Raw genomic sequence first — 18,953 nt, 5'->3', positions numbered from 1 at the left:
TTGTTAAATAATAATTTAGTTTATATTTTCACTTGTACTTTTCAACCAAAATATTATTACATAGGTGAGATGGGTAGAATGCTAAAAATCAGAATAAGAGAGCATATATGGGCTGTGAGGTATAACTACACCAACTCAGTGGTCATCACACACTAATCATGTCTGTTGTGAGATTTCACTTGACAGCGTCAAAATTCGTAAAAAAGAAAATTTTTTGAACATATTGAAATTATTAAAATAAACAAAATTAATAGAATGAATTTAAACACTGGCATTGTCATCAGTGAGATCTGGCAACCATTACTACCAAAATAAGAAGTCTATTTTAAGACGTTCTTCCTCCACTCTTAATTCACGTTCTTTGTACCATATAAAGTATCAGATTTCCTGATAAACATACAGCCTTTACATCTACCTGTTTTAAACCAGTTTTTATGTTTGTGATTAGTAGTTTGTGGGATGTTGATCTGTCATTTTATGTAGTGACTTTAGACACCTGCCTAACTTCTATGAGGTCTGAACCCCTGCAATACAAGGGGTTCAGACCTCATAATATATATAGTATATTAACTAGCATTGAATATTAATTAAAATACTATATATTCTGTATATGTATATATAAAATTGTGAATTTTTTAATCTTTTGTATAGTTATTTTTAAAGAAAAATAAAAAAAAATTGTATTATATTATTTTTTTCTATTTTTAGAGTAATTTTTTCACTATCTTTTATTCATCAAAATTTAAAAAAAAGCAATTTGTATATATTATATCTCTCCTTAATCCTTAATGTAAATTTTTATGATGATAACAATTCTTTATTTTTATATAATTATTACACATTATCTCAGTTTAATGAATGCTAAAGAAAAATAAGCATTATCTTCTTTTACATTAATTTTTTTGCTTTGTTTTAATTTGTGTAAAAGAACTTTTACCTAAAAATTTATTTAGGAAAGAAGCTAATAAATTCAAAATGTATGAACATCAGTTTTGATGAATAAAAAAATGATTTCTTTATTAGTGATGGAGATTGACTTTTATTCACCATTCTTTATATAAACAGAATGGTGAAATGGTGATCAGCAAAAATATTTAAATTTCAACAAAATAGTTTAAAATATAAACAAATTTATATTTTAATTGAAAAAATATATAAAATCATTTTTAATATTCAATAAGTTTACTTATAATGATAAAACAACTTTCTCATTATTATGAAAGTTTTGATTCATAAATGCTACTGTAGTACATTAAAAATCATGTAAACCACCTTTGAAAATTAAGTAAAAATACTTACTTGTTTAGACTAAATCAACTGCTATTTTGAATTTTAAAAATTAATTTTTTAAGATGAGCCAGTCTAGACATTTGTCTGATTCTTTTTCTCAAAAAAATTGTTAAAATGTCAAATTTGGGTGTCAAATTGAATGCAATTTTAGTGTTTGTTCATTTTAAATTATTAATTAAAATTTGTTAAAATGTTTAATTTGAATGTCGCATTCAATATGATTAGTTGTTCATTAAATTATTGATCAAATTTTAAATTTTGTTCTTGTTTACTTTCTCCCAATCATTACATTGTCTGATAAAGCAAGTTTTCAAAAGTGTCAACTCTAAATGGGACCCAAGAACAGGTTGCAAAAATTGCTCCTATATGCACCATTGTATTACAAGGATGTAATATGACAGAGACTAAATGTGGCATCATACAGCCACAGATGAAACCAAATAATTCAGTTGAATGGAACAATGTTAAAAATTACCAGAGTTTCCATACCTAAAATGTTGCAAATAGCTGCTTGTATTGCCATAATGGATGACATGCTAGCTATGCAGAGTTGTGTAGATCAAAGGTAGAAGCATTCATCAATTACAGATGGTCATTTTAAGTATGTAAAGTAAGATGTATAAAGTATCAGTGTTTTTTCATATTTTTTTGTTTAATGTTTGTTTTTGTGGTATTGCTTGTTTCCTCATATAAATTTTAGAATTTGCTATAATCATTAACATGAACTTGAGTTATGAATTTTATATATAGAGTTAGGAATATTAATATGAACAGATATTTTTAATTATTCATAATATAAAATACAGGAAACATAATTAAAAACGTCCAAAATGGATCTAAACTTGGAATATACAATACACAAAATTAGTGTTAATTAAATATAACTTGAACATAATTAAGAAAATAATTTTATAAGTTATTTTATGTTTCAAGTATTTTATTGAAATCTAGATAATTATATTATTTATAAAATATCAGAAAACATATAATGAATTTACAGTATATCCCAAAACTTATAATAAAGTATTATACTTGATAGGTAACTAGACAATGTTATATAGAAATCTCTAATTTTTAAATTTTTTTTAAATTACATTTTTTCATTAGCTTGAATTAATTAGGAATAAAATTATTTATAATCATAATTAATTTTAATTTTTTGAATTAATATTTATTTTGATTAATGAAAAACACATTTATTTTAAAAATATATAAACAAATTTTAAGACAACAAACAGTTCAATTTTAAGATAATATTTAATTTATTATTTATACATTGGTGACTTAAGTTTTTCAATATACATAGTTACAAAATATAAACATATATTTTGATAATTCACATAAACTCATAAGTCATATTCATTATATTAGAGAAATACTGTAAGGTAAATGATATAAACTATTTGGCACTACATCTTAATTTAAAAATTTATATGGTTACAATATTATGTTATAATATGTTTTCAATAAGCACAAATTACATATAAAGAAGATACAATGAACACATCTCAGCAGTTAAATCTCTAAATTTTCAAGAATCTAAGCACTGTTGTTGATAAGGTGTGTTTCAAATTTATACGGACACGAAAAAATTAAAGTGAAACCCAAATTTGCGTCATTAAGCAACAAATGTTTTATTAAAAATAACATGGATTTACATGTTTCCACACTGCAAAATAAGAATTTTAATCAAACATTAACATTTTGTCAGGAAAATAATATTTTTGAAAATTTTGTACAAAAAAACTTACATATTTATCTGGACAGGCTTCAAATTGCAAAATTTTCTTACAGTTTAATGGCCAATGTAACCACCATTTAACTTGATTACATTAAATACTCTATTAGGCATTGTTTCAATTAGATTCTGAAGGAATCTTAAGTTTATCCCAAGCATCCGAAATTGCTGCCTTCAAGTCATGAATTGTGGAAAACTGTTTTCCATTGGCATAAACTGTACGAACCATCATCCCCCAAAGATTTTCCATCGGATTCAGGTCAGGGCTTCTAGCAGGCCATGTCATCATATTAATATTTTTACGTTTAAACCACATTTTTGTTGATTTAGAGGCATGCACAGGGGTATTCTCTTGTTAAAAGCTTCAATTTGGTTCATAAATATTTGGTTCAGTTTCCAATAAGCATGCCTCGATACTTCTTTCAATTCATTCTATGAGTTATAAATGCTAAATCTGTGGTTCCATTGAATCAAAATGCACCCCACACCATTATTGATCCCCCACNACTTTTTTCCTATATGTCACATTTTCATTTGACTGCCCCTTATATTATGATCATCAAATACATATTTGATGAAATAGGGAAATTACTCAGCTTTTGGTGTTCATATACTGTAACTTTAATAAAATTAAGAAATTGAATGTTTTTGGCAGTTACATAATGTCATCATCAGGAACTAGTTTAGAACAAAATTATGTAAAACAAATTAAACAAAATTCTCACATATGAAGTAAATTAAATGTACAAATTGGCAAGGTCAATTTTAATATTATAGTTCAATATGTGATATTAGAAAATTCACAATGTAATTAAACAATAACAATTAAGTAAAAGTACTGTAAATAGAAGAGAAAATATTAACACATAAAATCATATTAAATTAGCCAATAATCTTGTGGATCAAGATGTAGGATTTTGACTACACATGAATACAAATGCAATTGTAGATGTGGTTTTAATAATTGTTCTTCCAGTTATTTTCAAATTAAAATCATAGATTCTTACCTGATTTAATTTAACTAAATATGATATTATTTATCTTCATAAATGACTTTTTCTCCTAATAAAATGGTTAATTTATTCAAATTTAATTATTCTGGAATCAAAATATTTAATTTGAATATTTAAAATTTTTTAAATTGATTTATTTTTCCTGAAGTGGCAATGAACTACCAAATCCAATAAATGAAGTATTTCATTATAAATATAACATTTAATAACATGGGGGAAAAATGAAGATTAAACTTAAAAAGCACTTTCAAATACTGAAATATTAGCAGAAACTGAAGCAGTTTTAGATAGAAGAGAAAATGTTTACTTAAGTTTTATTCTTGCTTCTTTCATGTAATTAAACAGGTTTTTTTTTATTTGTTTTTTCCTTCACTACTAGGTACATAAATAGACACAAGGCATTTTACATCATCTTTATTAATCTTCCATAGGCTGATATGCCTTTTGGGCAAGGCCCCTCATCTGTCGGCATTACATCTGGAATTTTCTTTAGAATTTTTTCTTGTTACATATATATTTTTTCATTTAAAATTATGTATTTAATTGTATTATTATGTATTAGAATTATGTATTAAAATTTTATTAAATTATGGATGTAATGCCGACAGATGAGGGGCCTTGCCTGAAATATGTATCGGTCTATGGAAGATTAATAAAGATGATGTGAAATGCCTTGTGTCTATTTATGCACTTAGTAGTGAAGGAAAAAAACAAATAAAGGAAAACACGATCTCGGAAATACATAAGGTTTTTTAATGCTTTGCTATGTGCAGATCCTGAACATGTCTGTTGCATCTTACATAATAAATATTTGACACAACTAAATGTTTATATTACTTTAAAATATATATTCTGAATCATTAATAAGTGTTTTTCATTATTCTGAAAATTTTATAATTACTGCTCTTAATAATTATTGCAACTGTTTTATCTTATATCTATTTAACACATTATAACACAAAATAAGGATACACAGTAAACTTTGTGTTGGAAAAAACATAGTAATTCCTGAAAGGAATCCAATTAATTCTAACTCCAGTCTAAGTGGTATTTTTATGTTAATTACAAATTAAATATGATATGATTATAATAATGATCCTTTAAGATGTGATAATGCCGTTAATTATTATCACAATTGTTTCATTACAAAATATGCTGATATGTTGTCATACTTCATATTGTTTTCTTCAATGCAAGAACTCCAATCAACAATAATATTTCTGAACAAACTGGTAAGGCACTGCAAAAACCAAATATCCACCAATAAAGATCACAATCCCATATATCAGTAATAAAATATGCAAGAGCAATTGTTGCACTTGAATGAGTAACTATAGCTGAAATAAAATTAAGGAAAGTAATAAAACAGAATGATATTATTCAAAATTCATATTGTTAACAATTACATCACCCAAATCAATAATAATATTTCATTATATAAGGGGCAGTCAAATGAAAACAAGACAGATGGGAAAAAAGTAAGTAAACTGTTTATTATTTCAAAAGTAATTGCCATGACTGTTAATACATTTATCCCACTGTGAGACAAGATGGTCAATGCCTTATGGAATAATGTTTGCTGTTGCGTACAGAACTATGATTGTACCTAGGCGTGCATCTTTGTCCGAAGCAAATCGACGACCACAAATGTCTTTCTTCAGGGCTCTAAAAATATGGAAATCAATGGGAAGAGATTGGGACTGTATGGAGGATGTATAAGGGCTTTCCAGCGAAACTTCTGCAGCATAGTTGAAACAATCTTGGAAACATGTGGGCAGGCATTATACTGCACGAAATGATGCCATCCATCAAAATTCCTGGGCATTTGGCCTTGATGGCGCGCTTCAAGTTTACTGGGAAGCTTTTACAATCCTCTGTATAGTCCTGATCTATCCCCATGCGATTTCCATATTTTTGGAGCCCTGAAGAAAGACATTCGTGGCCATTGATTTGCTTTGGACAAAGAGGTGCATACCTGAGTACAATCATGGTTCAGTAGGCAACTGCAAACATTATTCCATAAAAGCATTGACCATCTTGTCTCACAGTGGGATAAATGTATTAACAGTTATGGCAATTACTTTTGAAATAATAAACTGTTTATTATTTCAAAAGTAATTGCCATTATATTTAATTCCTATATGTCACATTTTCATTTGACTGCCTGCCCCTTATATTATGATCATCNGAAAGTAATAAAACAGAATGATATTATTCAAAATTCATATTGTTAACAATTACATCATCTAAATCAATAATAATATTTCATTATATAAGGGGCAGTCAAATGAAAACAAGACAGATGGGAAAAAAGTAAGTAAACTGTTTATTATTTCAAAAGTAATTGCTATGACTGTTAATACATTTATCCCACTGTGAGACAAGATGGTCAATGCCTTCATGGAATAATGTTTGCTGTTGCCTACGGAACCATGATTGTACCTAGGCGTGCATCTTTGTCCGAAGCAAATCAACGACCACAAATGTCTTTCTTCAGGGCTCTAAAAATATGGAAATCAATGGGAAGAGATTGGGACTGTATGGAGGATGTGTAAGGACTTTCCAGCGAAACTTCTGCAGCATAGTTGAAACGATCTTGGCAACATGTGGGCAGGCATTATACTGCACAAAATGATGCCGTCCGTCAAAACTCCTGGGCATTTGCCTTGACGGCACGCTTCAAGTTTACTGGGAAGCTTTTACAATCCTCCGTACAGTCCTGATCTCTCCCCATGCGATTTCCATATTTTTGGAGCCCTGAAGAAAGACATTCGTGGCCGTTGATTTGCTTTGGACAAAGAGGTGCATACCTCGAGTACAATCATGGTTCAGTAGGCAACCGCAAACATTATTCCATGAAAGCATTGACCATCTTGTCTCACAGTGGGATAAATGTATTAACAGTTATGGCAATTACTTTTGAAATAATAAACAGTTTACTTACTTTTTTCCTATATGTCACATTTTCATTTGACTGCCCCTTATATTATGATCATCAAATACATATTTGATGAAATAGGGAAATTACTCAGCTTTTGGTGTTCATATACTGTAACTTTAATAAAATTAAGAAATTGAATGTTTTTGGCAGTTACATAATGCCATCATCAGGAACTAGTTTAGAACAAAATTATGTAAAACAAATTAAAAAACAAAATTCTCACATATGAAGTAAATTAAATGTACAAATTGGCAAGGTCAATTTTAATATTATAGTTCAATATGTGATATTAGAAAATTCACAATGTAATTAAACAATAACAATTAAGTAAAAGTACTGTAAATAGAAGAGAAAATATTAACACATAAAATCATATTAAATTAGCCAATAATCTTGTGGATCAAGATGTAGGATTTTGACTACACATGAATACAAATGCAATTGTAGATGTGGTTTTAATAATTGTTCTTCCAGTTATTTTCAAATTAAAATCATAGATTCTTACCTGATTTAATTTAACTAAATATGATATTATTTATCTTCATAAATGACTTTTTCTCCTAATAAAATGGTTAATTTATTCAAATTTAATTATTCTGGAATCAAAATATTTAATTTGAATATTTAAAATTTTTTAAATTGATTTATTTTTCCTGAAGTGGCAATGAACTACCAAATCCAATAAATGAAGTATTTCATTATAAATATAACATTTAATAACATGGGGGAAAAATGAAGATTAAACTTAAAAAGCACTTTCAAATACTGAAATATTAGCAGAAACTGAAGCAGTTTTAGATAGAAGAGAAAATGTTTACTTAAGTTTTATTCTTGCTTCTTTCATGTAATTAAACAGGTTTTTTTTTATTTGTTTTTTCCTTCACTACTAGGTACATAAATAGACACAAGGCATTTTACATCATCTTTATTAATCTTCCATAGGCTGATATGCCTTTTGGGCAAGGCCCCTCATCTGTCGGCATTACATCTGGAATTTTCTTTAGAATTTTTTCTTGTTACATATATATTTTTTCATTTAAAATTATGTATTTAATTGTATTATTATGTATTAGAATTATGTATTAAAATTTTATTAAATTATGGATGTAATGCCGACAGATGAGGGGCCTTGCCTGAAATATGTATCGGTCTATGGAAGATTAATAAAGATGATGTGAAATGCCTTGTGTCTATTTATGCACTTAGTAGTGAAGGAAAAAAACAAATAAAGGAAAACACGATCTCGGAAATACATAAGGTTTTTTAATGCTTTGCTATGTGCAGATCCTGAACATGTCTGTTGCATCTTACATAATAAATATTTGACACAACTAAATGTTTATATTACTTTAAAATATATATTCTGAATCATTAATAAGTGTTTTTCATTATTCTGAAAATTTTATAATTACTGCTCTTAATAATTATTGCAACTGTTTTATCTTATATCTATTTAACACATTATAACACAAAATAAGGATACACAGTAAACTTTGTGTTGGAAAAAACATAGTAATTCCTGAAAGGAATCCAATTAATTCTATTCCCACAAATAAAATTGCTAAACTTAAACCAACAATTAATCTATAAAGATAAAATTAAAAAATGATTAATAAATGAATTTGAATTATAATTACTTCTTTTATTACAGAAACAATTTCTATAATAATATTAATAAATGAATTTAAATTACAATTACTCTTTATATTATATAATTCAAAAGAAGTAATTTTAATAAAATGAACTAATTTTATTACTTTACAAAAAAAGAAAAGAAAAAACTTTGTTTTCAAGACTTTCAAAAGAAACTTTTTGGAAAATAAAGTTGTATTCAATATCAAATCTAAAATAAATTTACATTATAGTATGTTTCATTTATTTAAATATATAATATTCAATATAAATAAAAATTATATTATTATTAATAATATCATAAAATATAAAATTATAGGTAGGCAGTCAGGGTCCCATCTAATGATAAATTTAATTTTTTTCAGGAAGCATAACCAGCAATCATCTGCACAGTAAGCACGATTTGTGGGTTCTAATCCTACTCTGGGCTGATCTTTTCTGTCAAATTATTGTAAATTTAAATTATAAATTAAATTAGGTTTGTTACAGCCCAATAAATAATCAGGCAGTTTGTTTGGTATATGTAATAGATTAATATTTATGTTGTTGTTTGTTATTCAGTCAGTTTGAATGTGTCAGTCAAATAATAAATATGCTGTCTGAAAAAACAATTAACTGAATGAAATAAGATGAAGTGAGTTAGCAGTGGAATTACTTAATAATCCTTGAGAAGATAACACACAAACTATACTTTGACAGATAAAATGATCAATTACAGAAGATTTATCTTCTGTAATTAGAAGGATATTATCTTCATTGACAAAGTGCACAAAACTATGTCATTGACATCACTATACCAAATACACATAATCTTCAAAATAGCTATACAGAAGAAATAAATATATTGAACTCTCTCACCAAATAAAATGCCTATGGAAAATGAATAAAGTCCATACCATATCTATAGCCACAGGAGTTATCCCACATTCATTACATAAAAGCCTGAAGACAATAGACATTCATTCAAATTTATATACACAAAAAGCTACCATTCTGGCTTGTCATACTGTCAAAAAATTTCTCCAAACTGTTTAAAGTTTTGTATTGGTCTCATAAGCTTGGCTCTTCAGCCCACCTGTGAGATTTGATACTGGACACAATCCAAGAATGATACACAGTAAAAATTAATAATAATACTTATCTCTCAATTGACCAATTTATTGAAAAATTGAATATATAATTCTGACTATACTGAAATATTTTAAATTTAGAAAAAAAAATTATTTATTTTACATTTTACATATTTTATATAAATTTAATTGTAATTTATTACTAAATGAATTTTAAAAGATTTTTTTATATAATATTTGTTTATTGCCATTAAATTGTCTATGACCTAATAATTCAGATCATAGACAATTTATTTTTTGCAAAAAGTTCAATAAAAAACATGTCATTTGCAATATCTGTATATAAATGTCATGTTTCCCAATTTAATTTATTGATATAAGTTAGAACAGATACATAATTGTAAAATTTTCCATGGCTCAAAGTATGAAATTTTTGGGGACTATCGTTACATTTCAGATATAAAATGAAAAATAATGTAATAAAAGATATATGAAATCAATGAAATTATTTTAGAAAAAGACTTTGTTAAAAGTAATATTTATTTCAGATAATACAAACAAGCAAAAATTGAATGATTAATGATGATAACATGTATTTTTTTATCTTATGAAATAAAAATACATCTTAGAATTGAGGAAATATAGTTCTACTAACATACATGCCCATTGAATTTCAACAGGTGTTTTTAAATGAAAAAAGAAGAGCAAGGAGAAGATAAAATCAAGAAGATAAGACATCCAAATTTTTTCTAACATTAACTCCAGCATACCATTCACATCTGAATATGAAATAGTAATTGGCCAACCAATCAAAGTTTGAAAAAAAATGGACCAAATATGTAGATATTTAAATTTGACACACTTGAAAACCCTAAAAACATATTCTGTGCACACTAGTAACTTTGTATGATGTGTTTTTCCTATTCATATGCTAGCATCCTGCTGTTAATATAAAAGAGGGAGGCCTGTTGCAGGAAGGTTACTGCAGTTAATTTGCAATAGTCATTGATCTCCTGAATGAGAAGATGTCCCTGAAAAGTTTCATTGCATTTGTTCAAATCATGATGGAATGGTATGAAGAACAAACAATCTATCAATAATTTTCTTCTTTAAATATTAAATAAAACAAAAAAATATGTTTCTATTATATTGTTCTTACCAGAAATGAATCTTTTTATTTCTTAATTTCCTGGGTGTATATTGAAGTCTGAAAGATCTAAATTTAATCTTTGACATTTGGAGAAACTTATTGTCTGGGAAGATAATATTCCATATTTAAAACAGTATGGTAACAGTTTGTATGCTTAAGTTCTTTTCTTACCTTAAATAATTCATTATGATAAATGTTTATATTGTAAGATTCTCCAAACCTGCCTAATTTCTGTCTAAAAATTAAAAGGCAGCAAAGCTGCAGATATAGAACATTAATATATTTTCAAATTTTTTTAGAAGAGATTAATTAGTTGTTTGATATAATTTTTTTCTGTTTTCTAAATAAATATAAGAAAATCAAAACTTTAATTATTATTCATTTCCTAAGCCAGTGTTTTCCAACTTTTTTCTAATAAGGAGTACTCCCAACTTCATAATTTTTCTTGCAGCACTCCAACTTCTTCATATACTTTGTACTGTACATGTATTTATAATATGTATTAATTAGTTTAAATTATATACAGTATTTTCAATAAAATTACAAAGATATTAAATAATTTATAATTTTAATTACATAAAAATATATAACAAATTTAAATAATACATGTAATTATTTATTGTGATATTGTCATAATGCCAGCTGCAATTTTTAATCACATTTTTTAAATTTATGTAATTTAAAATATATGCTCTCCACCTCAAATTAGTAGTGTCTTGCCCCTGTACATAATACTTTTCCTGTTAGCAACAGAGTCATGCCATCATCTATCTTATTCCTTACGGGGAAAATTTTTGAATTGTAATAACACAACTTCTGGTTTGCCTCAGAAGTTCATATACAGTTAACCAGGGCCTCCTGCCCCTAAGCTTTCTATATCTGGTCTCAACCTTTCATCTATGTAACTCCGTTCTCAAGATTAAGGAAGGACAGACAGACAGACAACAGTGGGAATTTATAGATCTACAATTTTTTCAAAATACAGCCCAAAAGCATTATGGTACTGCTCATCACTGTCTTAAACTATGAATTTTCTATTTACTATTAATTTTACTTGCTCTTCTTCAGGAATTTTGCTTTTAAAATTTGTAATTTTTTAATAATTATTAATTTGAATATAAATATGCAATGATTTTAACTGGAAATATGCAAAAAACCATGAAAAATATTCAATATATAAAAGAATCAATATTTCCACCATTGGCAACATTAATGGTATATGGCAGAATGAATTCTGGAAGATGCAGGTCTTTTGAATGATCTGTTTTCTTAAGCTTTTCTTTCATATGTAAAGCCTTGGATTATTGGAATACCCAGGCACTCACCTTAACATCCTTACCTCTATATTTTGTAAATAAGTGTATTGTCTTTTTTAATTTTTTGCACATTGTTGTTTGGTTATTCCTGTTTGGCTTACATTTCCAGGAGGAAATTTATGAATAACATTCAGAACTGAAAATAACTGTCATTGAGAACTCTACACACTGTCTGACTTAAAACAATGAGGATCCTAAGATCAAATAAATATCTCAGCGTGGATTAAAGTCAGCATCATATTAATAAAATGCATCTCATAAACAAAGTGTTGACAAATATATATCACACTAACCTTATAAAGCTTTGCAGATATTTTTCAACGTATCACAAACGTTTTCAGTCCACCCTAGGACCACCTTCAGGTGGAGTTCTATTAGAGTAAACCTTTTCTGGAGCAATTCCATTCTATTCCGTTCCAATGTTTTCCAATTTCTTTTTGAATTTTCCTTTTAAATCTTAAATTCCTAACGATGTGCACCTGCATTGGCTGTTATAACGCCAGGTCATACATAGCTTGCCACGCCCTCGAGAGTTGTTTTTCATCTTTAAAATTGATTGAAAGACCTTGGCATTCCGCTTTAAAAATTTCTAATGCCTTCAAATTCCTAAGTTGGTGTCTATAATGAGTTTGCCGGATCATGGTCGCTTGTAATTCGGGTGTAATGCAGTTTTCACTGGCATATATAGCTAAGGTGGTAGTGTTTTTCTTCTTTTCAATATCGGTTTTATGCTCACGGAGGCGTTGTCTGAGTTATCTTCTAGTAGATCTGATATATACAAGATCTCTATTGAATCTGTCATCTTTGAGTAGAATTGGTGTCATATTAATGTTGGTGCCAACCGTCTTGTGGTCTGAAGAGATCTTAATTTTTGCTTAAACAGATGAGGGACCAATCAGATTGCAAAAAACATTTGAAGCAAATTGATGTCAGATTAAACACTCCAACCTTTTAAAAACCCTCATCTCGAGGATACAGTGGAAAAGTACAGCAGTGGAATAGTGGATGTGGGTGTGTGTCCGCTGTACATGCGAGTCAGTTTGCTTGTTATCCAATTTTCCATCTAGTTACCATTCATCCTGCTACTCTCTCTATCTCTTTCTGCCATTCACCATTTGAGCTGAGTCATTCTACTGTTTGTTGGATGTAATTTCACAGTATGTGTATGTCTCAACATCAGCTGTTGATAAAATCTGCTACATCTAGTGGGACTTTCACCATATGAAAGTGTAGAAGTAAAGTGTATTCTTCCTCTGCTGGAGTCCTCAAAATCCATCTGAATTAAACTATCATCTATGTTTTGGTTTGTTTGTAATGGCTTGGTTTGATTTGTATTTTTTAATAAATTGTAATATTACTAGAAACAATATTGTATAAAAAGGTTGTTTAAATGTTAAACAAATGTCATACTTAACATGATACTCAAGATTTAATATGACAAGAACAGAAAAAGAGAAACTTGAACATTAAAATAAATATTTTTCTGAATGTGATGCAAAAATGAAACTTTTAAAAAAATTATTATAAAAGTAAAACAGACCAAAGTGGGACAAAGACCACCCAAAATGCATTTCCCTACATAAGAAAAGATAATTTGAGTTGGAGTGTAGTTTCCTAAAATAAAAACTATTTTGTAAATTTTATTAAAATAATATTTGAAACTTTACTCAAAGAAACTAATATTAAATTCAGTAAAACCTATCTACAGTGACCACCCATGGTTCCTTCAAAAAGTGGTCTTTTAGACAGGTGGTGCTGTAAAAGCTTATTTCAGTATGTATTTTGTGCACTTTTTAGCCATTTCTACTAAGCGAAACTCGAAGTGAGCAACAATAAGCAACTTTTTCAACGATAGGGCTATATTGGTATTGTATTTTATTCTTATCAGATAACTCAATTTACAGGAGTCGTCATGATTTTATAAGACAGATTTAATACTAATATTTTAAAGATTAATACAATAGTCGCATTTTCTCAATTATAATGCACACTTTCTTTTTTCCGACTTAATTCAACTTGGTCATTTTCGTTTGCTCCTCAGTTACATGTATTACGTCATCAATATACAAGCGCATCATATCTCTCCATCACTTTAAACTAATGAATACTAAAACCAATCTTATTTTAACTTTAAAAATACTGTATTTTTTAAATATTTTCTTAAGTACAATAAGAAAAATTATTAATTAATAATAAAATGATTTTATTATTTTTTCTCATTATACGATTTCATTACATTCTGCAATTGTCATTGCAGAATCGAAAAAGGAAGGTTGCCTACAAAACTGATTTTTGCATTAATGGATTTATTGTTTTTTGAATATTTTGCATGCGAAAATTACTTGGATATTATTTTTCTAAAAATATCGTGGAAATAAGGTAGGTTGATACAGAAACTATTTATCGCACATGTACTGCATATGATCTTCAAAATAAATAAATAAATAAAAATAAATTTTATCAAACAATGAGATCAGCCGATTAATTGTATCGTGTACAATATTTTATACCTCCAAGGAAAATACCGTAGGTCTACGGTAAAATAAATTTTGTTTTCCCACAGTTAAACTTTGCTGCTAATTGCTGTTGTGATAACTTTAACACGATCTTCTAATGACAACACTTTGCATTTCTTTCATTTTTCAGACAATTTTAAACAAACTGAAATGAATTTCCTTTGCTGCTGTGCTAATTCATTAGCACCTGCACCTAATTTCAAGGGGGGAGAAGTGCCCAAGGTGGGTTCGAACGAGAGTTTAGACTAATTCATTATATTAGGAGGGGAAAATGTTGTTGAGATGGGTTCAAACAATAGTTTAGACTAGATATATTTTGCAAAAGTGGTCGCTTATTACAGTTGTACGTTGTTTCAGACCAAAAATTGATGCCTGCTGTCGCATTACATAGGTGGTCATTTAATACAGGTAACTTATACGAAGACTCTATGGATAAACTATTCAGTGCCAGAAATTTTTGCCTGTTTTGACAGGTGCCCGTCAAATGCAGGTGGTCGCCTAAGCAGTTTTCACTGTATTTGAATGCATTTTTTAATCTGAACATGTGTCTAAGAAAAAAATAAATAAGTACTAATATAAATTTTACGCTTTTTCTGAAATTTCAAAATTATTCTTTATTTTTATTTATTTTATGTATTTTGCAGATGAAATTGGATGATTATGAAAATGTTTAATAAAATAAATATATTTATAATTGTATAATTTATATAAATTCATTAACTTTTAAAATATTTACCTATTATACTTACTGATTGTCTTTATGATTATATTCTTCCTCTGTATATGTCCAAGGTAAACATGCTTTTACATTTTCATCCTAGTAAATGTACAAAATATATTATTACAATAAAAAGAAATTCATATTTATTTACCTGAATATTATAAAATATTTACAACTATCTTTAATTAAACAAATATTTAAATCAATTAAAAAAAAAGTAAAATATATTTATACATATACACATGTATGAAGCATGCACTTTGATGTTGAGAACATGTGCTTTTCGAAAATAAACGTAAAGAGAGAAAAAAAAATGCTTACTCTCGCCCAAAGAATAGTTATTAACATAACAAGATGACTTATTATCGTTAAAAAACGCGCCGGGACCAAACCGGATATTTGCATTTTACCGCCTCAAAAATAAAAACAAAAACATCCAAACGAAACGACCGCCATCTTGCTATACGTAACAATTACGACGCATGCTCATTTCATCTCACGTCATAGGCCACGTCACTAATGAAGAGTTGATGTTGAGAAGAAAAATTGCATTTTATTCGTTTTATGTATAATAATTACAAATATATTAATTGGTTGGTGCCAACCGTCTTGTGGTCTGAAGAGATCTTAATTTTTNTATATTAAATATATAAATTATTTTTTACAATAAAATATTCTGATATAAAAAGAATTATATTGACTTTAACAAATACATCTAGAACAAATTCATTATACTAAATTTTATTAAATGATTTTATACTTATTTTTGAAAGTTTAAATATAAATATTATATAATATATGTAATGATACTTTAATAAGTCATACCTGAGCAATACGATGATGTTGCAAATTAATTACACGAGAAGCTGCCATTTGAACAGTTCCGAATACAGCAACCACTTCTAATATTTTATCATCAAATGATGGAGCATAAAATATCTATGCACAAATTTAAACATATATAATTACATTAACTTTTGTTATAATAAAAATTCTATTTAAATATTAAAGATTTTATTATGAAGAAACTATCTAAAATGAAAATCAAGTTATAAAATTTCATTTTTAATTTCAGTATGTATTATATTTCAGTTCCTGAAGAAATGAAAATAAATTTTCTTAAAAATATTTAAATATATTTTCTATCATAACAAATCAAATCATAAATTTGTTTACAATTATTTTAATTAGGAAATGTAATTACAGTAGAGCCTCGAAAACTCGGCACTCGATAACCCGGCACTCCGGATAACTCCAGGGCAAAAAAATCCTTAGTTAATTAATTTTCATTATAGACAGCTTTATGCCTCATAAAGTATTTTTCTGGGGTCTGTCTTATCAGGTAAATTACTGTACACTGTGTATTCATTAATTTTCATTTTCATGTAGTAATGGCTCTGCCTTCATAAAGTATGTACTTTTCCTTTGTTTAAGGATATTTGGGCAGTTTATTCTTTGTTGTATTCTCAAGCAAACAATACATACAAGTATAGTACAGTATTTTCTGAGGACAAGTATACAAGTATAGTACAGTATTTTCTGAGGACTCCACACTCGTACTTATTTTTTAACGCCATTCCCGATAACCCAGCATTTTCACAAACTTGGCCACCCTTCGGTCCACATTAGGCCGAGTTTTCGAGGCTCTACTGTAATTAAAAAATATTAAAATAATATATATGCATGCACATTATATATCTAATTTGCTTGTTGACCCTTTTCCAAACTTTCGTTGACCCCATTGGGATGTCCTAGTTTAGATTTTTTAATTAGTTGTTTTTATAGGACTATAAACCAACAAATGCCTAAATAATCAGGCTATAATATGGTTATAATTAAATAATAAATACAAATGAATTTGGTATAGAGGCCATATTATAGCCCGATTATTTAGGCGTTTGTTGGTTTATTAATATGTCATTGGGCTTTGAGATGTATTATATTTATATATGACTATAATAACAATATAAAAATTATACAAACCTTCAAAATGTAGTTCTATAAAATTTTCAAGCTATATTCACAACTTCTTCAATATAAAATGTATTACTGGAAAAATTAAGTATAAAATAATATATTCATTGTATTCTAATATTTTTGAAAATGGACAGAAATATAAACTGTATTTACTCAAATGTAGGATGCATGCTTTTCAATTTTTATTATCTCTGAAAATAGGGTACGTCTTGGATTTGATGTAATACTTCATAATTAGTGACCAGTAGAAGTCACCAGTTTCATTGCATCATTTTAACGATTTTGTGAAACCACTATTTACAATAGCAAATGTTTGAGGTGAGCTTAGCTCAATCTCATTAGCATGTTACAATAATGTTGTATTTGGAAGAAAATCCCAAAAAAAGTTGTGCAGTACTCTTTTTCAAGAAATGCTGTACTTTTAGTAAATGGCACTGAAGATGATTGTATGTGGAAAAATGTGAGCATCAAATCTAATAATGGTTCAGTAGAACCTAATATATAAAGTGAAGAGGTTTCTGATTTGGGTACCATGGAAGACAGTGATATATAACTTAATTTTACAGTGCAATAAATATTGAACAAATTTATGTCAACAAAATCAGTTCCATTGACATTAATTTGTTCATAAATTTGTCTCACCCATCTTTCAAAAAAATTTTTTTGAGTATGTATGTAGAAACTCAGGTACCAGTATATCTTATATTTGAGTAATTTTTTTTTAATTTCTTTCTTTTTTTCTTTAAATTGATATTATTATATGTTTGACTTTTTTACAAAGTTAATTTTTAATAAAAGTATTATATGAATTAACATTGACCAGTACTATTTAAATAAAACTGAATTACCGTATTTACTCGCTTATAAGACGATCTTGCATATAGGACGAGGTGTGAGTTTAAAGATCAAAATAAAGAAAATTAGACTTATAAATACAATTTAATTTTATTTCGTTTAATCACAAATAAAATGTTAAATGCACATAAATGCACACATTGTCCTGCAAAAATTACTGGCATTTTAAACTTTAAGGAAAAATCTTCTAAAATTGACAACATAATTTGTTAATGTAAAGCTGGACAAGAATCTTTTTTGCCAATTCTTAACAGTCAAATCCACTCTGTCGATTATACTTATGAGTTTCTCCAAATAATCATCTGTTTTCACATGGAAATGGATTAAAACTTATATTGTGCTCCTGTGTGATTTTGGAATTTCAATCTTGAATTCAATTCAAAAGCTTTGCTTTTCTTATTGCTATTTATCTTTACTCCTGACAATACATAAGAACAATTGAAACAACACAGATAAAATACTTTTGTTTTTAAACATCAGAGGGTGATCATCTGGTAAAAAATGCAAACACACTGTTCACAAAAATTATTGCAAAAATGCAAAGAATCCTTCGCTCGTGCGTATAGGACAACCTAGGTTTTTGAAGCAATGAAAAATGAATAAAAACTTTGTCTTATATGCGAGTAAATATGGTAATTGAATTAAGCCTGTTCTAATTGTTACAATATACTTTTTGTTGTAAAGTTTTTAATTTGTAATATAGGGTACATTTGTAAAATTGAATAAGTTGAACA

General features: G+C 27.7%; 1 protein-coding gene across 1 annotated transcript; it reads right to left on the bottom strand.

The window, feature by feature from the left end:
• Nucleotides 1-5,077: 5,077 nt before the first annotated feature.
• LOC111625609 (transmembrane protein 107-like) lies at nt 5,078-15,844 on the bottom strand. The gene is made up of 4 exons (XM_023368812.1): nt 15,709-15,844; nt 15,416-15,483; nt 8,466-8,566; nt 5,078-5,378 (listed from the first exon to the last, which is right to left on the bottom strand). Exons 1-4 carry the CDS (start codon nt 15,790-15,792, stop codon nt 5,215-5,217), a joined length of 417 nt encoding a protein of 138 aa, XP_023224580.1. The 5' UTR covers nt 15,793-15,844; the 3' UTR covers nt 5,078-5,214.
• Between the last annotated feature and the right edge of the window lie 3,109 nt (nt 15,845-18,953).

The sequence above is a fragment of the Centruroides sculpturatus genome, unplaced genomic scaffold, assembly GCF_000671375.1.
Source record: "Centruroides sculpturatus isolate CEXI.00-Female unplaced genomic scaffold, Cexi_2.0 scaffold385, whole genome shotgun sequence".
Lineage (NCBI taxonomy): Eukaryota > Metazoa > Arthropoda > Arachnida > Scorpiones > Buthidae > Centruroides > Centruroides sculpturatus.
The sequence above is the reverse complement of the archived record's forward strand: the minus strand, read 5'-3'. Positions and strand labels throughout refer to the sequence as shown.

Bases quoted from the DNA above. Each gene is read 5' to 3' on its own strand.
- LOC111625609 (XM_023368812.1), bottom strand. From the start codon at position 15,792: ATGCAAATATCCGGTTTGGTCCCGGCGCGTTTTTTAACGATAATAAGT. The intron at 15,484-15,708 runs GTAAGCATTTTT...TACATTTACTAG, and splicing joins TAACTATTCTTTGGGCGAGA to GATGAAAATGTAAAAGCATG. The intron at 5,379-8,465 runs GTATCCTTATTT...ATTTTATTTCAG, and splicing joins TCCAACACAAAGTTTACTGT to CTATAGTTACTCATTCAAGT.